This window comes from Scyliorhinus torazame, chromosome 28 (assembly GCF_047496885.1).
Source record: "Scyliorhinus torazame isolate Kashiwa2021f chromosome 28, sScyTor2.1, whole genome shotgun sequence".
NCBI classification, from domain to species: domain Eukaryota; kingdom Metazoa; phylum Chordata; class Chondrichthyes; order Carcharhiniformes; family Scyliorhinidae; genus Scyliorhinus; species Scyliorhinus torazame.
Window position 1 is genome coordinate 33,537,962 of NC_092734.1, and position 20,815 is coordinate 33,558,776.

Sequence of the window (20,815 nt, forward strand, 5' to 3'; positions counted from 1 at the left end):
TATGGAGCGATGTGCCTGGACTGTACGCAGAACAATACTTTTCACTGTACCTCGGTACACGTGACAAATCTGAAGTAAGGCCCCACAGACCCCATGGCTTTTCACCTAGAACTGTGCCCGCGTTGCCTGCTGCCCATGAATGGGTGAGGGTCCAGAAACCCTTCAAATCATAGAAGAATTATATTTAATAAGTTGGAAAGCACACTTGCAAACGAAGGGCAGACCCACGGTGAGCAATGAAACGATTCTAACAGGTGGATCGTGCAATCTCAATGCCGTTTAAAATACCTGCATGGTTCTCCAGCAGCTGTTCGATCCTATAAGCAACGTTTTCGAATCATTTTATTCTGTACAGGCCCCGAGTTTAAATTTCTCATCCTTGTCCTCAATTCCTCCACGGGGGCCGCCGCTCCCTGTCGCGAGCCTCCTGCCCCACAAACCACCCAAGATATTTCGAGATATTTGTGCTCCACCAGTTCTAGCCTCTTGCGCAACTCTGAATTTCAACAGTTCGCCCCCCCCCCCCCCCCCAGATCTCGCTACCTCTCAACCTCCCTCTCTTTCCTCCGAGACGCTTATTAACACGTACCACTTTGTCCCTGGGTGTCCTTGTGCATGAATCGCCAAAAGTTGGTTTGCGGGTACAGCAGGCAATTAAGAATGCAAATTAACTTTTGTCTTTCACAGCTCGTGGGATGGAGTTTAAAAGCAGGGGAGGTTGTGGTGCAGCTGTATGGGGTGCTGGTGAGGCTACATCTGGAGTACTGTGTACCGTTTTGGTCTCCTTATTTGAGAAAGGATGTTCTACTGGAGGGGGTGCAAAGGAGATTCACGAGGTTGATTCCAGAGTTGAGAGGATTGGCTTATGAGGAGAGAAGAGTAGACCAGGACTAAACGCATTGGAATTTCGAAGAATGAGGGGGGGATCTTATAGAAACATATAAAATTATGAAGGAATAGATGAGGTAGAAGCAGGGAGGTTGTTTCCACTGGCGGGTGAAACAAGAACTCTGGGGTATAGCCTCAAAATAAAGAGGAGCCGATTTAGGACTGAGTTGAGGAGGAACCTCTTCACCCAAAGGGTTGGGAATCTGTGGAATTCCCTGCCCAGTGAAGCAGTTGAGGCGACCTGGCTGAATGTTTTTAAGGCAAAGGTAGATTGATTTTGAACAGTAAAGGAATTGAGGGTCATGGTGAGAGGGGCGGGTAAGTGGAGCTGAGTCCACAAAAAGTTCAGCCATGATCTCATTGAATGGCGGAGCAGGCTCGAGGGGCCAGGTGGCCCACTCCTGCTCCTAGTTCTGAGCTCCTTCTGTAGCTCAGTGTCAGAGTCTCTGACGATGCTCCCGCATGGTGCCGTGATGTGTTTTGCTGCATTTTAGGTGCTGTATAAATTCTTGTTGTTGTAGAAGCAGCAGCTGATCAGTGACGAGGACGAAGATGATGATTCCGATTTGTTTCACCAATCCGAGAAAGAGGACGATGGTGGGGATTTGCCGAGTACGGTGAGGGGGCTCCTTTTATGTATTGTAGCGATGAGCAGCATTCATTGGGGACACCATTCATTGGTCACATCTCCCCCCCCTTCTTTTCACTGCAGCATAAGGTGGGACAATCCTCCTTTGCGGAAGAGCTGGCTGCACGGATTCAAGTTGAAAGCCCAAAGGTCCAAGACGACGAGAGAGCACGTAATTATCGGTGTTTTTTTAGTTGGGTAGGGGAGGGAGTGGTGAGGGAAGCGGCAGATTTCTTCCTTTGCAATCTGTGTCCCCCTGCGCCGCGCGTGGCTCCGAATCTTACCCTGGGTTTCTTCCCTGTCTCACCAGCATTGAGTTCGGGAGGAGCCGCAAGAAGAATCGAATGAAGGCCAAGAAGGAGACTCCAAAGGCTAGACACCAAGGTGAGAGAGAACACTCGGAGCAGATGGTTCTGACTGGAAGATGTGGGATGATCCTTGATGCAGAGTTCAGTGTGAGGTCCCTAAGCAGGGACTTTATCCATCACGCTAAGAGTTTGGTCAGGGATTCCCCTTGTTGGCTAACTCCTGCTTTCCAGAATAACCCCACATTAGGCCATTGATCTATGCGGAGTTTCTCGATTCCTGTCACGGAAGGTTTGCGATGCTAGAGGTGAATTGGTCGGATTTGTGGATCCTGGTTACAGGTTCCAACAACAACTACAGGCGTGGGTAGTTCCAAGAGATCCTGGTATTATGGGTGGCACAGTGGTTAGCACTGTTGCTTCCCAGCTCCAGGGTCCCAGGTTCGATTCCCGGCTTGGGTCACTGTCTGTGTGGAGTCTGCACGTTCCTCCGGGTGCTCCGGTTTCCCTCCCACAAGTCCGAAAGACGTGCTTGTTACGTGAATTGGACATTCTGAATTCTCCCTCTGTGTACCCGAACAGGCGCCGGAGTGTGGCGACTAGGGGATTTTCACAGTAACTTCATTGCAGTGTGAATGTAAGCCTACTTGTGACACAAATAGAGACTTATTATTACCACAATCGGTTGAGCAACCTGCAGCTTGCACAGGGTCACCACTTGGGCAGGTAAAGGGTCAGTGGAAGGTTCTGGAAGCCACCAAACTGTCTTTAGGTGAGGAAAAGTAAACAACAGCACCTTCAACGCAAAACACCCCAAGACACTTCGCGAACGTTACCAATCGGACTTATGGCACCGAGCCACCTGAGGAGATGAGGGCACGAGACCAAACGTTTGGTCAAAGAGGTCAGTTGAGTTTTAAGAGGGAGGTTTAAGGAGGAGGTTCCAGAGCTCGGAGCCTTGAAGGCACAACCGCTAAAGCTGGAGCAGTTAAAATAGGAGAGCAGATACCGGCATCCGAGCATTGTGGGGCTGCATGAGGATTGCGGAATGGGGAGGGGCGGGGTCATGGAGGAGCTTTAGGGGGGGGGGGGGGGGTGGGGGGAGAGGGGAGAGAGAGGAGGATAAAGATGAGAATTTTAAAATGGAGGTGTTGCCGAACCAGGAATTATAATAATAATAATCTTTCAGTGTCACAAGTAGTCTTACATTAACACTGCAATGAAGTTACTGTGAAAAGCCCCTCGTCGTCGCATCCTGGTGTCTGTTCGGGTGCACAGGGAGAATTCAGAACGTCCAATTCAGCTAACCCGCACGTCTTTTGGGACTCGATGTCGGTCTGCGAGCACAGGGGTGAGGGGCAAACGGGACTTGGCGCAAGTTCGGATACAGGCAGCCGAGGTATTGATGACCAAGTTTATGGGAAGTGGAAGGTGTGTGGCTGGACGGGGGCACACTGTAACCGTCGGGACTAGAGACGATAAAGGCACGAATGTGGATTTCAGCTGCAGACCACCTCGGGCAATGTTAAATAGGTGGGAACAGGCCGTCCTTTTGGCAGAAGAATGCGGTCGGGAGCTCATCCCAGTACCAAGTACCAGATCAAGGATATGATGCGTTGTCTAATTTCCCCTCGGGCAGAATGAGGGGACAGGGCTGGTGGCTCTGGAACCCAAGGCAGTGGCTTTGGCCTTCTCAATATTTAGCTGGAAAAAGTCACCGCCCGTCCAGTACAGAATCTTTAATAAATTAATTTACGGGATGTGGACGTCGCTGGCTAGGCCGGCATTTATTGCCCATCCCTAGTTGCCCTTAAAAGGTGGTGGTGAGCCGCCGCCTTGAACCGCTGCAGTCCCTGAAGTGTAGGTACACCCACTGTGCTGTTAGGGAGGGAGCTCCAGGATTTTGCCCCAGCAACGGTGAAGTAGCGACCGATATATTTCCAAGTCCGGGTGGTGAGTGACTCGGAGGGGAACCTCCAGGTGGTGAGGCTCCCAGGTATCTGCTGCTCTTGTCCTTCTAGAAGGTAGCGGTCGTGGGTTTGGAAGGTGCTGTCTAAGGAGCCTCGGCGAGTTACTGCAGTGAATCTTGTAGATGGTGCACACGGCTGCCACTGTTAGTCGGTGGTGGACGGTTTGAATGTTTGTGGAAGGGGGAGCAATCAAGCGGGGCTGCTTTGTCCTGGATGGTGTCGAGCTTCTTGTGTTGTTGGAGCTGCACTCATCCAGGCAAGTGGAGAGTATTCCATCAAACTCCTGACTTCTGCCTTGTAGATGGCGGACAGGCTTTGGGGAGTCAGGAGGTGAGTTACTCGCCAAAGGATCCCCAGTCTCTGACCTGCTCTGGTAGCCACAGTATTTATAGGGCTGGGTCCAGTTCAGTTTCTGATCAATGGTAACCCCCAGGATATTGATTGTGGGGCATTCAGCGATGGTAATGCCAGTGAATGTCAAGGGTGATGGTTAGAGCCTCCCTTGTAGAGATGGTCATTGCCTGGCCCTTGAATGTTACGTGACCAGGAAGGCCAGTGGAATGTTGGTGTTGTATCACAGGGGGAGTGGAATATGAAAATGGGGATGTTTCATCGACAGCTCTTGACTGGAATGCCTCACGTCTCTCTTTTCCCTCTGTTCCTTTCTGCTCCAGAAGAGGATGAGAACTTATTTGCGCCTGAGGGTGAAGGTGATGATTATTCTCCATTTTGCAGCAAAAGTGGCCTCTTTAGCGGAGGGAAGGGTCTTTTTGACGACGACGAGGTTGGTACTGAGATATTGCTGTTTAGAAATTTAAATATAGAATCCGGGTCATCTTGAAATGAGTTGAGATTCCTGTGACATAAATTAACTGACGAGGTAAAAGGTAAATTCTCCATAGTCCCAGATGACCATAGGCTGCTTTCCCCTTTGAGGGGGGAGAGCTGACTGGTGGCGATTTAACCTGAGGGTCACCACACCTCAGGCGAGGGGCAAGGTTGAGAAGGCCGGGCCTGCATGAGTGTTTGTGCGTGACACTGAGAGAAGGACTTCCTAAATGTAAATTGTTCAGCACCCTCGGACCAAGACTTGAACCCTGGTGGGTGGGATTGCGTGCTGGGAGAATCTGTTGCTACAGATCTCCTGTGCCTATGGGACTCTGGGCTTTACAAAGAGACATACAGGGCACAAAAACAAGGAAGTTACGATAAACCTGAATAAAACGGTGGTTTGGTCTCCAGTGGAGTAACGGTGGGCCAGGATTGGATACGAGCTTTCGGAAAGGTGCGAAGGCAGGGGCAGGAAAGATTCCCAAGGATGATTCGAGGGGTGAGAAACTCCCATTTGCAAAGTTAGACAGGAGAAGCTGGGCCTGTCCTGCTAAGGGAGTGGATGATTTGGTGGGGGTGTGCAAGATGTTGAGGCGTCCCGACTGAGTGGATAGCGAGACGGTTCAAGGTGATTTTATCCAAAGAACTTTATTTGTTTTTGGGATGTGGGTGAAGCCGTCTGGGCCAACGTTTGTTGCCCATCTCTAATTGCCCTTGAATTCTAGGGGCAACACGGTAGCATTGTGGATAGCACAATTGCTTCACAGCTCCAGGGTCCCAGGTTCGATTCCCGGCTTGGGTCACTGTCTGTGCGGAGTCTGCACATCCTCCCCGTGTCTGCGTGGGTTCCCTCCGGGTGCTCCGGTTTCCTCCCACAGTCCAAAGATGGGCAGGTTAGGTGGATTGGCTGTGCTAGATTGTCCTTCGTGTCCAACCGAAAGGTTAGGTTGGGTTACCGGGAAAAGGTGGAGGTGTGGGCTTGGGGTGGGGTGCTCTTTCCAAGGGCCGGTGCAGGCTCAATGGGCCGAATGGCCTCCACCTGCACTGTGAATTCTACGATGGGCCGAATGGCCTACTTCTGCTTCTACGTCTCATGGATTGTGCTGCCTGTGAGTCTGCTGCAGGCACATTCAGTCGTGGCCCTCCAAGGGGGAATGGGGGAATTATCTGCAGAGGAAGAAATCATAGGGATACAGGGAAAAGGCGTGGGAGTCGGACTTGTCGGGTTTCTGTCTAGGGCCGCAGGACACGACAAAGCAGGTGGCTGCCTCCTCTGCTGTAACCGTTCCGTGGGGACACGATCAAGTGTTTGTGGGCGCTCGCTCTTTCCTTGGCTGACGTTGGACAAATCACCGAGGGCCTCTGGGAGCTTCTGGCTATATCTGGGGGGTTGGGGGGGGGGGGGGTGGGGGGGGGGGTCCAAAGGTTTACTCCGTTAAAACGGCAAATCAATTCGCCAACGTGCCCCTTTCTTTTCCAGGGTGACCTTTTTGCTGAGGATCCAAAGGAGGACCTTGATAAACGAGCAGAAGCCACAGCTGCTGTTAGTAATGGTGAGTTGACGAGTGTCATTGGGTGCGTCGAGGACCAGGGATTAAATAATTTGCTAAATGTTGCATGTTTTAATCGGGCTCTTGTGAAACCGTGCACGGTGGTCGTGTGGCAATGCCGCTCGAATTAACCTCGATGCCGAGACGTCAGGCCCTTGGAACTAAAGTTGGAACGTAACGTTGTGGCAAGGTTGCCAAGGAGGTCCTGGCCTGCTTTTCCCGTTATCCGAAGTAGCCGGCCGGTAAATGGCGAGGAGCGCCGTTCAAACATCTCCTCATTGGGAGTACCGCCGAATAGTTTGCCGATGCGGACAACCTGACGTTAATTGGAGAAGGGCGGGTTGGCGAGGGGGGTTTGGTTGCCACGGTAACCGCATCTTAATGAAGTGTGAGTCGCGGGTAGCCTTCCCGAAATCGCTGGGGCATTTGGCACCCTATAGACGGTGAATTGATAATTGGCATCTGTGGTGATGGCACAATAGTTGGTGTTAATTTGCTGCTAAGGGTGGCTGTTTGCCGTAGCCGGGGCGATATAACTGGTGGCATCTGTACTTGCCACCAGAGCTGTAGATGGTGTTCCGACTCTGCTCGTTCCCTCTCTGATTACTTCCCGCTTGCTCTTGCTATCTTCTGGGAACGCACGCCCGTGATAGTGACAGTCGGCACCTGTTGCGACAGGTTTGTCTCGTGGATTGAACAATCCCAGAGAAGTTGTCCCGTCTGATGCTCTTTAACCTGCTCTGTACGTCCGCCGCCTATTCTCCGCAGGTCGGGCCTCCGTGAGACCAGCTTCCAAAAGGCCCTTGTCTGCAATTAGCGTAGACCTGTTTCTCGCCTGGGATGGTGGTGGCTTTTTCGGTTATTTTCCCGTTTTAAACTTTTTTCTTTAATTTCAAAATCAGAACCTGCTGCAAGAAAATCTGGGAAAAAAGTACCAGTTGGAGCAGTTTCTATTTACCCGGGTAGGTTTTCTGTAATCAATAACATCCACCAATACTGAACAACAGTGATGGTGTTTGTCTGTGCGTGCCTGCGTCGCTGTCTGTGCGTGCCTGCGTCGCTGTCTGTGCGTGCCTGCGTCGCTGTCTGTGCGTGCCTGCGTCGCTGTCTGTGCGTGCCTGCGTCGCTGTCTGTGCGTGCCTGCGTCGCTGTCTGTGCGTGCCTGCGTCGCTGTCTGTGCGTGCCTGCGTCGCTGTCTGTGCGTGCCTGCGTCGCTGTCTGTGCGTGCCTGCGTCGCTGTCTGTGCGTGCCTGCGTCGCTGTCTGTGCGTGCCTGCGTCGCTGTCTGTGCGTGCCTGCGTCGCTGTCTGCCTGCGTGCCTGCGTCGCTGTCTGTGCGTGCCTGCGTCGCTGTCTGTGCGTGCCTGCGTCGCTGTCTGTGCGTGCCTGCGTCGCTGTCTGTGCGTGCCTGCGTCGCTGTCTGTGCGTGCCTGCGTCGCTGTCTGTGCGTGCCTGCGTCGCTGTCTGTGCGTGCCTGCGTCGCTGTCTGTGCGTGCCTGCGTCGCTGTCTGTGCGTGCCTGCGTCGCTGTCTGTGCGTGCCTGCGTCGCTGTCTGTGCGTGCCTGCGTCGCTGTCTGTGCGTGCCTGCGTCGCTGTCTGCCTGCGTGCCTGCGTCGCTGTCTGTGCGTGCCTGCGTCTCTGTCTGCCTGCGTGCCTGCGTCTCTGTCTGCCTGCGTGCCTGCGTCTCTGTCTGCCTGCGTGCCTGCGTCTCTGTCTGCCTGCGTGCCTGCGTCTCTGTCTGCCTGCGTGCCTGCGTCTCTGTCTGCCTGCGTGCCTGCGTCGCTGTCTGTGCGTGCCTGCGTCGCTGTCTGTGCGTGCCTGCGTCTCTGTCTGCCTGCGTGCCTGCGTCGCTGTCTGCCTGCGTGCCTGCGTCGCTGTCTGCCTGCGTGCCTGCGTCGCTGTCTGCCTGCGTCGCTGTCTGTGCGTGCCTGCGTCGCTGTCTGCCTGCGTGCCTGCGTCTCTGTCTGCCTGCGTGCCTGCGTCTCTGTCTGTGCGTGCCTGCGTCTCTGTCTGCCTGCGTGCCTGCGTCGCTGTCTGCCTGCGTCTCTGTCTGCCTGCGTCTCTGTCTGCCTGCGTGCCTGCGTCTCTGTCTGCCTGCGTGCCTGCGTCGCTGTCTGTGCGTGCCTGCGTCGCTGTCTGCCTGCGTGCCTGCGTCTCTGTCTGCCTGCGTGCCTGCGTCTCTGTCTGCCTGCGTGCCTGCGTCTCTGTCTGCCTGCGTGCCTGCGTCTCTGTCTGTGCGTGCCTGCGTCTCTGTCTGCCTGCGTGCCTGCGTCTCTGTCTGCCTGCGTGCCTGCGTCGCTGTCTGCCTGCGTGCCTGCGTCTCTGTCTGTGCGTGCCTGCGTCGCTGTCTGCCTGCGTGCCTGCGTCTCTGTCTGTGCGTGCCTGCGTCGCTGTCTGCCTGCGTGCCTGCGTCTCTGTCTGCCTGCGTCGCTGTTTGCCTGCGTGCCTGCGTCTCTGTCTGCCTGCGTCGCTGTCTGTGCGTGCCTGCGTCGCTGTCTGCCTGCGTCGCTGTCTGCCTGCGTGCCTGCGTCTCTGTCTGCCTGCGTGCCTGCGTCTCTGTCTGCCTGCGTGCCTGCGTCTCTGTCTGCCTGCGTGCCTGCGTCTCTGTCTGCCTGCGTGCCTGCGTCTCTGTCTGCCTGCGTGCCTGCGTCGCTGTCTGCCTGCGTGCCTGCGTCGCTGTCTGCCTGCGTGCCTGCGTCGCTGTCTGCCTGCGTGCCTGCGTCTCTGTCTGCCTGCGTGCCTGCGTCTCTGTCTGCCTGCGTGCCTGCGTCTCTGTCTGCCTGCGTGCCTGCGTCTCTGTCTGCCTGCGTGCCTGCGTCTCTGTCTGCCTGCGTGCCTGCGTCTCTGTCTGCCTGCGTGCCTGCGTCTCTGTCTGCCTGCGTGCCTGCGTCTCTGTCTGCCTGCGTGCCTGCGTCTCTGTCTGCCTGCGTGCCTGCGTCTCTGTCTGCCTGCGTGCCTGCGTCTCTGTCTGCCTGCGTGCCTGCGTCTCTGTCTGCCTGCGTGCCTGCGTCGCTGTCTGTGCGTGCCTGCGTCACTGTCTGTTCGTGTCTGCGTCTCTGTCTGCCTGCGTGCCTGCGTCTCTGTCTGCCTGCGTGCCTGCGTCTCTGTCTGCCTGCGTGCCTGCGTCGCTGTCTGTGCGTGCCTGCGTCGCTGTCTGTGCGTGCCTGCGTCGCTGTCTGCCTGCGTGCCTGCGTCGCTGTCTGTGCGTGCCTGCGTCTCGTCTGCCTGCGTGCCTGCGTCTCTGTCTGCCTGCGTCTCTGTCTGCCTGCGTCTCTGTCTGCCTGCGTGCCTGCGTCTCTGTCTGCCTGCGTGCCTGCGTCTCTGTCTGCCTGCGTGCCTGCGTCTCTGTCTGCCTGCGTGCCTGCGTCTCTGTCTGCCTGCGTGCCTGCGTCTCTGTCTGCCTGCGTGCCTGCGTCTCTGTCTGCCTGCGTGCCTGCGTCTCTGTCTGCCTGCGTGCCTGCCTCTCTGCCTGCCTGCCTCTCTGCCTGCCTGCCTCTCTGCCTGCCTCTCCCTCTGTCTGTGTGCGTGCCTGCCTCTCAGTCTGTGTGTGTGCCTGCCTGCCTCTCTGCCTGCCTCTCTGCCTGCCTCTCTGCCTGCCTCTCTGCCTGCCTCTCTGCCTGCCTCTCTGCCTGCCTCTCTGCCTGCCTCTCTGCCTGCCTCTCTGCCTGCCTACCTGCCTGCCTCTCCCTCTGTCTGTGTGCGTGCCTGCCTCTCCCTCTGTCTGTGTGCCTGTCTGCCTCTCTGCCTGCCTGCCTCTCCGTCTCTGTGCGTGCCTGCCTGCCTGTCTGTCTGTGTGTGTGTCTGCGTGTCAGACAGAAGATTTTTTTATCACGGTGACACACTGATCGCAGAGCAGATTTTGCACATTGCACACAGCACAGCTTTAGTAGACCAGGAGAATTGACGCTGTATCGATGAACTGGTGGCAAACACCATCGAGTTGCCACTTCGCTTGCACAGAAGCGCCAAGTTCCTTGTCCAGACTTCGCAACCAGGCCTCCTGAAGAATGCGTCGCTTACCTGATCCTGAGTTACTTTGCATGGTGGGCAAATTGGGGCAAGTAGAGTCTCGCCACCTTTTTATGGCACCCAGCTGCCATGTTCCAGTAAGTTTTTAAATGTCCTAAAGCCCCTTTCACCAGCTGCAGAGAGGAGGCAAGGATCCACGGTAAGTGAGCGAAGGCGGGGGGGGGGCAGGGCGTTATTCCGGTGCGCTCAGTGAGTGGGGTCCTCCAAGGGGCCCGCCACCCCAACCTCCGGGATACGGCCTGATCCGGGCTATTACCTAGAAATCTGCTGCGGATATGTGTGTGCTGTTATTCCACTTGTTCCGTAGCTAAATTCCCTGTAACGTTCCTGCTGGGATAGAAAGAAAATAACAAAAGATCAGAATCCCAAAAGAAAGTGCTGAGAAAGCGAGAATGATTTCTTTAACGAGGTGAACCTTCTTCCCAGCTCCTCTGCACCACTGTCTGTCAAAATGCCAGAGTGTTTCCAACGTCAGCTGTTATTCATCGCTGGCTAAGCGCTCGGACATCATTTGGTTATGTCTGTGTCCAGGGACAATTTGTGACCTGTCTGATTTCCCCCTTTTTTAGGTGGAGATTTATTTAGTACCAGTCTGATTTCTGAGCGAGTACGTGACAAGCAAGTGAGGGAAAAAACGACCGACGCCCCAGCGCCCCCTGTTCGAGAGCCGATGGATGCAAGCGGTCTCTTTGACAATGTGGACGATGACGACTTGTTTGGGTCAAGTGTGCAGACGTCAACATCGGGTAAATCCGGGGATTGTTTCGAGCTCGTTCCGTCCGACAGCTCGGATCCGCGGGTCACCGGGTTTAGAATAAAGTGTCCCCCAATTCTCCCCACTACAGCCACAGGCCTGTAGTTGAAGAACCTGTGAATTGTGCTCTGTGTAAGCTTGGCGGTAAAGTAAGGGGGGCTACCTTCTCTACGTCCTCCTCCACCTCATTAAAACCAACCCATCCACCAAATCACCCATCCGGTCATCTCTCTGCTGTTATATTTATACTTTGCTGTAATACTTGCTGCTGGGACACACCAAAGGGGCGTTTTGCCGTTTCAAAGATGCAGTATCATTGCAGGTTATTGCCGGGGGCAAGCGAGCAACGTGACCAGGGAAATCCGATTGTCAAAATGTTCAGATTGTCCTGGAGATGCCCAGCAATGCTGCCAGTCCCTCTGCGGCACGTCGTGTAAATTGCTGCTCCCGCCGATGGGATTTGAACATTGTCTCTGCTGTGGTCCCTCAGACAAAGATGGCAAGCGCTTGACTTGCGCTTCGTGCTGGGCGCATTCAGAAGTAAAAGTGGGTCAGTCCAGGGCACGGGCTGTTGGCGAATGTGTAAGCGCTCTTGCGCTGTGGAAGCAACTTTGACAAGAGCACGATTGGTTTTAGTTTTGCGTTTATTTTCAGTTCCAGCATGGTTTGGGCCTTCCACACACCCAATTCCTTCATCTTTGAATAAATTTAGAGTACCCAATTCATTTTATTTCCAATTAAGGGGCAAATTAGCGTGGCCAATCCACCTACCCTGCACATCTTTGGGTTGTAGGGGTGAGACCCACACAGACACGGGGAGAATGTGAAAACGCCACGCGGACAGTGACCCGGGGCCGGGTCCTCAAGGCCGTGAGACAGCAGTGCTAACCACTGCACCACCGTAACGCACAAACACCAATCCAGCTTTCCCACTTCGCATTTCCTAAAGGATGAGGTCGAAGGGTCAGTGTCCTTTAACACTTATCAGCCAAATGTATTAAAGCAGAAGATTAATTAACAAAGTTTACTGTATATTTTCCCCTGCCCATTATCACCACATATTTCCCGTGAGTTCAAGGGTCAAGGTAGCGTTGCCGCCGGGTGAGTTGGTGCTTGGCTGTTGAATTGCAGACGCCCAATAAAAGTTGGGTCCTCCAGCCGTTGCTTGGGTTTAGTGCTGGAGAAAGATCCGGAATAGCACCCGAGGCCTCCGCATCGGGGCCTCGGGCCCCGTGTTGGATTTGTTACTTGGGAGTATATCATGCAATTCGCTGGCAAAAATCTCATCTGATTTGAATCCATTCCCAGGACCTGGGTGTTGCTGGTAAGGCTGGTAGTTATTGTCTGTCCCTTGTTACTCTGAGGGGCGAGTGTTCCCCTTCACCCTCTGCAGCCCATCTGGTGGCGTTCCTCCCACCGTTCTGCTGGGCAGGGTGCTCCCGGGCCTTTGGCTCATCGATGATGGAGGAACCGTGACATATGCACAATTTGGACGGTGTGAGTTCCGATACGGGGGGGGGGGGGGGTGCTCTCGTGCGCTTGATGCTTTCCCTCCCGGGCAGTAAGAGGTCACAAATTTGATCCGTGTTGTCAAAGCATGAGGGGGCGACTTGTGTCCCCGGCCCATCGTCGTCCGAGTGATTGCATTCAGTGATACAGCTGCAAACCACCCCTGCTGGAGTGCCCGCTTGGACCTCATCACTTGGAAGTGCGGAGAATCCCAGTTTACTGAGTGTTTGGGAATACCCAGTAAGGAGATGAAAAATGCAGTCCAGTCCCTGCCATGGGCCAGCAGCGGGATTTGAAACCTTCGTCCATATCGGAAAGAAGGCTTTGGACGTTTTAACGCGGGCGAACTTGCTCACCGCCCGTGTGGCCTCGTGGTTATTTTCCTCTGGTTTTGCAAAACCCTTTTCCATCAACATTTCTACCCTTCTGATTTCTCTCAGCCATGGCCGAGCCCAAGCTGGCCGCGAGACTCTTTGACGACAGCGAGGACAGCGGGCTCTTCGAGACAAGTGTCACACCCAAACCAGCCAGAGAGAAACCCGGAGCGCAGCGGGTGAGTCAGTGCCTCCGTCATTGTCAACCTGCGTTTGCACTTTGCTTCCGTTCCATGTTTATCACCTTTATTTGGGAATATTACCGTCTGTTCGCCGTGGCGCTGGAACTACCCACGAGTTGGTTCCTCCCGTAGAGAAGGAAGGAAAGCAGAGGGTGGGTGGGGGGGTTAGAATCCCTACGGTGCAGGAAGAGGCCATTCGGTCCATCGCATCTGCACTGACCCTCTGAGAGAGTACCCTACCAAGGCCCACTCCCCCTGCCCTATCTCCGTAACCCCACCGAACCAGCGCACCCAGATGCTAAGTGGCAATTTATCATGGCCAATCCACCTAACCTGTGCATCGTTGGACTGTGGGGAGGAAACCGGAGCACCCGGAGGAAACCCGGGGAGAACGTGCAGACTCCGCACAGACAGTCACCCAAGGCTGGAATCGGACCCAGGTCCCTGGCGCTGTGAGGCAGCAGTGCTAGCCACTGTGCCGCCCCACCCTGCCGTGGTAGAGCTGAGGGGGAAGCGGGACCTCAATGTCAGCTGAGTTGTTGGGACACTGAATGTGCTTTTGGTTGTGTTTTCAAGAGTGCAGAGCCGCACCCTGAAGTCGTGGAATCGTCTCCCCGACTTGCTGAGAAATCCCAGACCAGCTCTGGTCTCTTCTCTGACGATGACGAACCTCAGGTAAGGGAAGAGGCCACAGAGGCACCAGCTGCGCACATCCATAGCCCCATGTGACTGTTACAAGCGGTTATCTGATAATTTCACGATGGCGGTGTTTATAATCTCCTGCGTGTATTTGTACAAAGTTCTATTCTCCCACTTTCCTGAAATAGAATTGTGAATTCTATTCACATTGGGCTGCAATTCTGGCTCCTGCGGCAGCTGTCCCGCGATGTACAAGTTACAGGCCCAGACAGAAAAATAACCTGTAAACCTTTGTACCAAGCGGTGTTACTCTTCAGCCCAGGTTGAATAAAAACTAAGCTAAATGTTGCTGTACGTGTGGAATACTCAACCGCGTTAGGTTTCCTGCTGGGTTTTTTAACTTGGTAATGAATGCAATTTGGTAGATTAGTTTTTTTTTACCCTAGGGCGGGTTGCCCCCTCGTATCGACCAAACTCTTGTGAGCTCTCGCTGGGGAGTGGCCAGCGGCCTATTCTCAATTAGAACAACAAACAAAGAACAAAGAAATGTACAGCACAGGAACAGGCCCTTCGGCCCTCCAAGCCCGTGCCGACCAGGCTGCCCGACTAAACTACAATCTTCTACACTTCCTGGGTCCGTATCCCTCCATTCCCATCCTATTCATATATTTGTCAAGATGCCCCTTAAATGTCCCTATCGTCCCTGCTTCCACCACCTCCTCCGGTAGCGAGTTCCAGGCACCCACTACCCTCTGCGTAAAAAACTTGCCTTGTACATCTACTCTAAACCTTGCCCCTCTCACCTTAAACCTATGCCCCCTAGTAATTGACCCCTCTACCCTGGGGAAAAGCCTCTGACTATCCACTCTGTCTATGCCCCTCATAATTTTGTATACCTCTATCAGGTCTCCCCTCAACCTCCTTCGTTCCAGTGAGAACAAACCGAGTTTATTCAACCGCTCCTCATAGCTAATGCCCTCCATACGAGGCAACATTCTGGTAAATCTCTTCTGCACCCTCTCTAAAGCCTCCACATCCTTCTGGTAGTGTGGCGACCAGAATTGAACACTATACTCCAAGTGTGGCCTAACTAAGGTTCTATACAGCTGCAACATGACTTGCCAATTCTTATACTCAATGCCCTAGCCAATGAAGGCAAGCATGCCGTATGCCTTCTTGACTACCTTCTCCACCTGTGTTGCCCCTTTCAGTGACCTGTGGACCTGTACTCCTAGATCTCTTTGACTTTCAATACTCTTGAGGGTTCTACCATTCACTGTATATTCCCTACCTGCATTAGACCTTCCAAAATGCATTACCTCACATTTGTGCGGATTAAACTCCATCTGCCATCTCTCCGCCCAAGTCTCCAGACAATCTAAATCCTGCTGTATCCTCCGACAGTCCTCATCGCTATCCGCAATTCCACCAACCTTTGTGTCGTCTGCAAACTTACTAATCAGACCAGTTACATTTTCCTCCAAATCATTTATATATACTACAAAGAGCAAAGGTCCCAGCACTGATCCCTGTGGAACACCACTGGTCACAGCCCTCCAATTAGAAAAGCATCCCTCCATTGCTACTCTCTGCCTTCTATGGCCTAGCCAGTCCTGTATCCACCTTGCCAGCTCATCCCTGATCCCGTGTGACTTCACCTTTTGTACTAGTCTACCATGAGGGACCTTGTCAAAGGCCTTACTGAAGTCCATATAGACAACATCCACTGCCCTACCTGCATCAATCATCTTAGTGACCTCCTCGAAAAACTCTATCAAGTTAGTGAGACACGACCTCCCCTTCACAAAACCGTGCTGCCTCTCACTAATACGTCCATTTGCTTCCAAATGGGAGTAGATCCTGTCTCGAAGAATTCTCTCCAGTAATTTCCCTACCACTGAAGTAAGGCTCACCGGCCTGTAGTTCCCGGGATTATCCTTGCTACCCTTCTTAAAGGCCTCCTAATCCACTCTGAATATGTTCACCGAATGCCAGATGCGGCCTTGATTTGACCTGCAGACATAAGGTCAGGCCTGGATCGCCGCCTCAATTTTTCCTACGCCTCGCCTCAAGAGGCTGGTTGAACTGCAGCCAGCTTGCGACAGCAAGGGGGTCAAATCTTGGAGCTATCGTATGGTGCAGGCGAAGTATCAACAATCCTTTTTGTGTCGCTGGTGCATGAATTCAGTTGGGAAGGCCGCACAAGAGTTTTCTTTGCGCAAGTTTAGCCTCTCTGCATTATCTTTGTTGCCTCTAACTCCTCCTTGTCCACAACAGGATCTGTTCTCTTCAAACAAGGACACAAAAAGACACCAATCAAAGCAACCCTTAGACCCGAGCAGATCCAATCAGATTCCAATCGCATTCTTTGATGATGATGAGGTAATTTTTTTGTTAATTCTAAATTTTTAAAGCTAATTGCTCCAAGCTCATTCTTTGAATATCATGCAGTCTTCTAAACCAAAGCTTTTTCAGTATTAAAAACTGGCAGGTCATGCTGCAGTTGTATAGAACCTTGGTCAGGCCGCACTTGGAATATTGCGCACAATTCTGGTCGCCACACTACCAGAAGGATGTGGAGGGTTTGGAGAGGGTGCAGAGGAGGTTCACCAGGATGGTGACTGGTCTGGAGGATGTTAGCTATACGGAGAGGCTGAATAGACTCGGACTATTTTCATTAGAACGACGGAGGTTGAAGGGTTACCTGATAGAGGTCGACAGAATTGAGGGGCATTGGTAGAGTGGATGGGCAGGCACTCTTTCCCAGGGTGGAGGGGCAGCACGGTAGCATTGTGGATAGCACAATATCTTCACAGCTCCAGGGTCCCAGGTTCGATTCCGGCTTGGGTCACTGTCTGTGCGGCGTCTGCACGTCCTCCCCGTGTGTGCGTGGGTTTCCTCCGGGTGCTCCGGTTTCCTCCCACAATCCAAAGATGTGCAGGTTAGGTGGATTGACCACGATAAATTGTCCCTAGTAACCACAATTGCCCTTAATGTTGGGTGGGGTTACTGGGTTATGGGGATAGGGTGGAGCTGTTGACCTTGGGTAGGGTGCTCTTTCCAAGAGCCGGTGCAGACTCGATGGGCCGAATGGCCTCCTTGTGCACTGTAAATTCTATGATAATCTATGAAATTGACCTACTCTCAATCATTCTAGTGCACTCCACATGCCTATCCAATAACCACTTGAAAGTTCCTAAAGTGTCCGACTCCACTACCATAGCTGGGAGTGCGTTCCACGCCCCAAACTCTCTCTGAGTAAAGAACCCACCTCTGACTATGCACTCAGTCAGAATTTCCTGTGAATTATATGTTGTAAATCTCTAAACAAATTAATACTCTGGACTGAACACTGAATGGAGCAATCCTGGCTGGCAGTAAATATTTATCTGGGCGACAGTGGTTGGCACTGTTGCTTCACTCACAGGGCAGTATGCTAAACCCAAGGGGCTGACTTTTAAAGCAGGCCAGCAGCACGGTTCAATTCCCGTACCAGCCTCCCCGAACAGGCGCCGGAATGTGGCGACTAGGGGCTTTTCACAGTAACTTCATTTGAAGCCTACTCGTGACAATAAGTGATTTTCATTTAAGGTAGATACCTTTCTAAAGAATAAAGGGATTCGGGGATATGGTGTACGGGCCGGAGAGTGGAGCTGAGACCACAAAGATCAGCCATGATCTCATTAAATGGCGGAGCAGGCTCGAGGGGCCAGATGGCCTACTCCTGTTCCTAGTTCTTATGTTCACAGCTCCAAGGTCCCAGGTTCGATTCCTGGCTTGGGTGACTGTCTGTGCGGAGTCTGCACGTTCTCCCCGTGTCTGCGTGGGTTTCCTCCGGGTGCTCCGGTTCCCTCCCACAAGTCCCGAAAGACGTGCTTGTTGGGTGAATTGGGACATTCTGAATTCTCCCTCTGTGTACCCAAACAGGTGCTGGAGTGTGGCGACTAGGGGCGTTTTCACAGTAACCTCATTGCAGTTAATGTAAGTGTATTTGTGACACCAATAGAAGATTATTAGATTCTGATTATTTCAGCGCTGCAGTGAGATCTAGCCCACACTGCTGCTCGTTTGGAGCTAAGTCGACCTTACTTCTCTTTCTCGTAAGAAGGAGGTGAGACGTTATTCAATGCTATTAATCCCATACTTCTGGTGCCTTATCAAGGATTCTACCTCCCTTTTTAACTTTGTGGACCGAGTGTATTCACGTACACCATATCCTCCGAGTAAGAGAGCAGAAAATGTTGATTCTTCATTAATAAGGTATTCATCCGTGGTCCCTTGCTCCTGGAAGACCGATGTGTTCCCAAACGACACTAAAATAGGTGGGACAGCAAGCTGCAATGAGGGAACAAGAACCTTACAAATGGATGGAGGTAGGCTAGGAGAGTGGGCCAAAATGTGGCAGATGGAGTTTAATGTGGATAAGTGTGAGGTCATGCATTTAGGTCGGAAAAATGGAACTTATTATCGAAACGGGGAGAGATTTTGGGGTGCTCCGATGCAGAGGGATCTGGGTGTTGTTGTGCATGAGTCACAGAAAGGTAGCCTGCAGGTACAGCAGATAATAAGGAAAGCAAATGGAATGTTGGTATTTATAACAAAAGGAATAGAGTACAAAGGTAAGGAAGTGTTGCTGCAACGATACAAGGCATCGGTAAGGCTGCACCTGGAGTACTGTGCACAGTTTTGGTCCCCTGATTTGAGGAAAGATGTAGTGACATTGGAGGCAGTTCAGAGGAGGTTCACTAGGTTGATTCCAGAGATGAGGGGTTTGTCTTATGAGGAGAGATTGAACAGTTTAGGCCGATACTGTCTAGAGTTTAGAAGGAATGAGAGGAGATCTAATTGAGGTATGCAAGATGCTGAAAGTTATGGATAAGTAGACATGGAGCAGATGCTTCCTCTCGTCGGGGCATTCTAAAACGGGAAGTCATAGTCTCAGGGTAAGAGATAGCAAATTTAAAACAGATTTGAGGAGAAACTACTTCTCCCAAAGGGTTGTGAATCTGTGGAATTTGCTACCACAGTGCGGTGGATGCTGGGACAGTGGATAAATTTAAGGAGGAGTTAGACAGATTTTTAATTAGTAATGGGTTGAAGGGTTATGGAGAGCGGGCAGGACGGTGGAGTTGAGGCCAGGATGAGATCAGCCATGATTGAATGGTGGAGCAGGCTCGATGGGCCAAATGGCCTAATTCTGCTCCTATATCTTGTCAACTTAGAAATGCCTTGCATGCCCTGAACCAGACTATAAATTGCTGGTATTCCGATGGACCTGGGAGTCCTTCAACATTAATCGTGCAGTTACAACAAACAAATGAGACAGCAAATGTTTTGTTAGCCTTTATTAAAAAGCAACTCTAGTACAGCAATAAAAATGTCTTACTCTACTTAGGTCCTTGGTGAGAGCACACTTTGAGAACTGTTTCCAGTTCTGGTGTCCATACCCAAGAAAGGGGACATGTGCCTTAGGAGCAACGAACAGTCCCGGGACAAAATACTGGAAAGGATTCTGAGAGATAGGATTTATGATTATTTCGAAAAACATAGTTTGATTAAAGATAGTCAACATGGCTTTGTGAGGGGCAGGCCATGCCTCACAAGCCTCATTGAATTTTTTGAGGATGTGACGAGACACATTGATGAAGGTCGGGCAGTGGATGTGGTGTATATGGATTTCAGTAAGGCATTTGATAAGGTTCCCCATGATAGGCTCATTCAGAAAGTTAGGGGGCATGGGATATAGGGAAATTTGGTTGTCTGGATACAGAATTGTCTGGCCGAAAGAAGATAGCGAGTGGTAGTGGATGGAAAGTATTCCGCCTGGAGGTCGGTGACCAGTGGTGTCCCGCAAGGATCTGTTCTGGGACCTCTGCTCTTTGTGGTTTTTATAAATGACTTGGATGAGTAAGTGGAAGAGTGGGTTAATAAGTTTGCCGATGACACGAAGGTCGGTGGAGTTGTAGATAGTGTTGAGGGTTGTTGCAGGTTACAACAGGACATTGACAGGATGCAGAGCTGGGCTGAGAAGTGGCAGATGGAATTCAACCTTGATAAATGTGAAGAGATTCATTTTGGAAGGTCGAATTTGAATGCTGAATACAGGGTTAATACAGGATTCAGGGAAGTGTGGAGGAACAGAGGGATCTTAGGTTCCATATACATGGATCCCTCAAAGTTGCCACCCAGGTTGATAGGGTTGTTAAGAAGGCGTATGGTGTGTTGGCTTTCATTAACAGGGGGATTGAGTTTAAGAGCTGCGAGGTTTTGCTGCGCTTTATAAAACTCTAGTTAGACCACACTTGGAATATTGTGCCCAGTTCTGGCCGTCTCATTATAGGAAGGATGTGGATGCTTTTGAGAGGGTACAGAGGAGATTTACCAGGATGCTGCCTGGACTGGAGGGCATGTCTTATGTAGAAAGGTTGAGGAGCTCAGGCTTTTCTCACTGGAGCGAAGAAGACACAGAGGTGACTTGATAGAGGTGTTTAAGGTGATAAGAGGCGTGGATAGCCAGAGATTTTCCCCAGGGTGGAAGTAGCTGTCACGAGGGAACATAATTTTAAGTGACTGGAGGAAGGTGTAGGGGAGATGTCAGAGGTAGGTTCTTTACATCGAGAGTGGTGGGTGTGTGGAATGCACTGCCAGAGGAGGTGGTGGAGTCAGAGTCATTAGGGACATTTTGACTGGCTGGATGTGACCAAGTGGCTTTGAGCAATGATCTCTGTGGGGGCCTCTGGTATTTGCTATTTATTAGCTAGTGTAGATGGGCATGTAACGTTACAAAGAAATAGAGTTAAGTGATTGAGCGAAACTTGGAAAAATGGATTTCAATGAAGCCAAATACATTGGACCTAAAAAGGATAGAACTTTGAACTTTCTACATAGTGGATCTTCTAGATCCAGGTAAATAGACCATTACTTTCTGTACCTGCTCATGATAATTTACTCAAAAAGTCTAATTGTTGCTGGTCTTTATACCTCGAGGTTATTGATGCAAGGGGATAAGAAGCCATGCTTCAGCTCCACGGGATTAATGGGAGCAATCCTGGGTTACTCACCTTCAAATTTATTTGGAGTGTAGTGTGGATTTAACAGAATCATCCCTCGAGGGTTAAATTACGAGGCAAGATCACGTCAAGGAGGATTGTATTCCCT

General features: G+C 52.0%; 1 protein-coding gene across 1 annotated transcript in view; it reads left to right on the forward strand.

Annotated features, from left to right (window-relative positions):
• washc2c (WASH complex subunit 2C) overlaps positions 1–20,815 on the forward strand; it is a 135,114-nt gene that overhangs the window by 56,618 nt on the left and 57,681 nt on the right. Inside the window, exons 16-19 of the mRNA XM_072491838.1 lie at positions 10,769–10,945; positions 12,903–13,015; positions 13,595–13,693; positions 15,935–16,039. Coding sequence (XP_072347939.1) covers positions 10,769–10,945; positions 12,903–13,015; positions 13,595–13,693; positions 15,935–16,039 — 494 coding nt within the window. The remainder of the gene's footprint in view (positions 1–10,768; positions 10,946–12,902; positions 13,016–13,594; positions 13,694–15,934; positions 16,040–20,815) is intronic.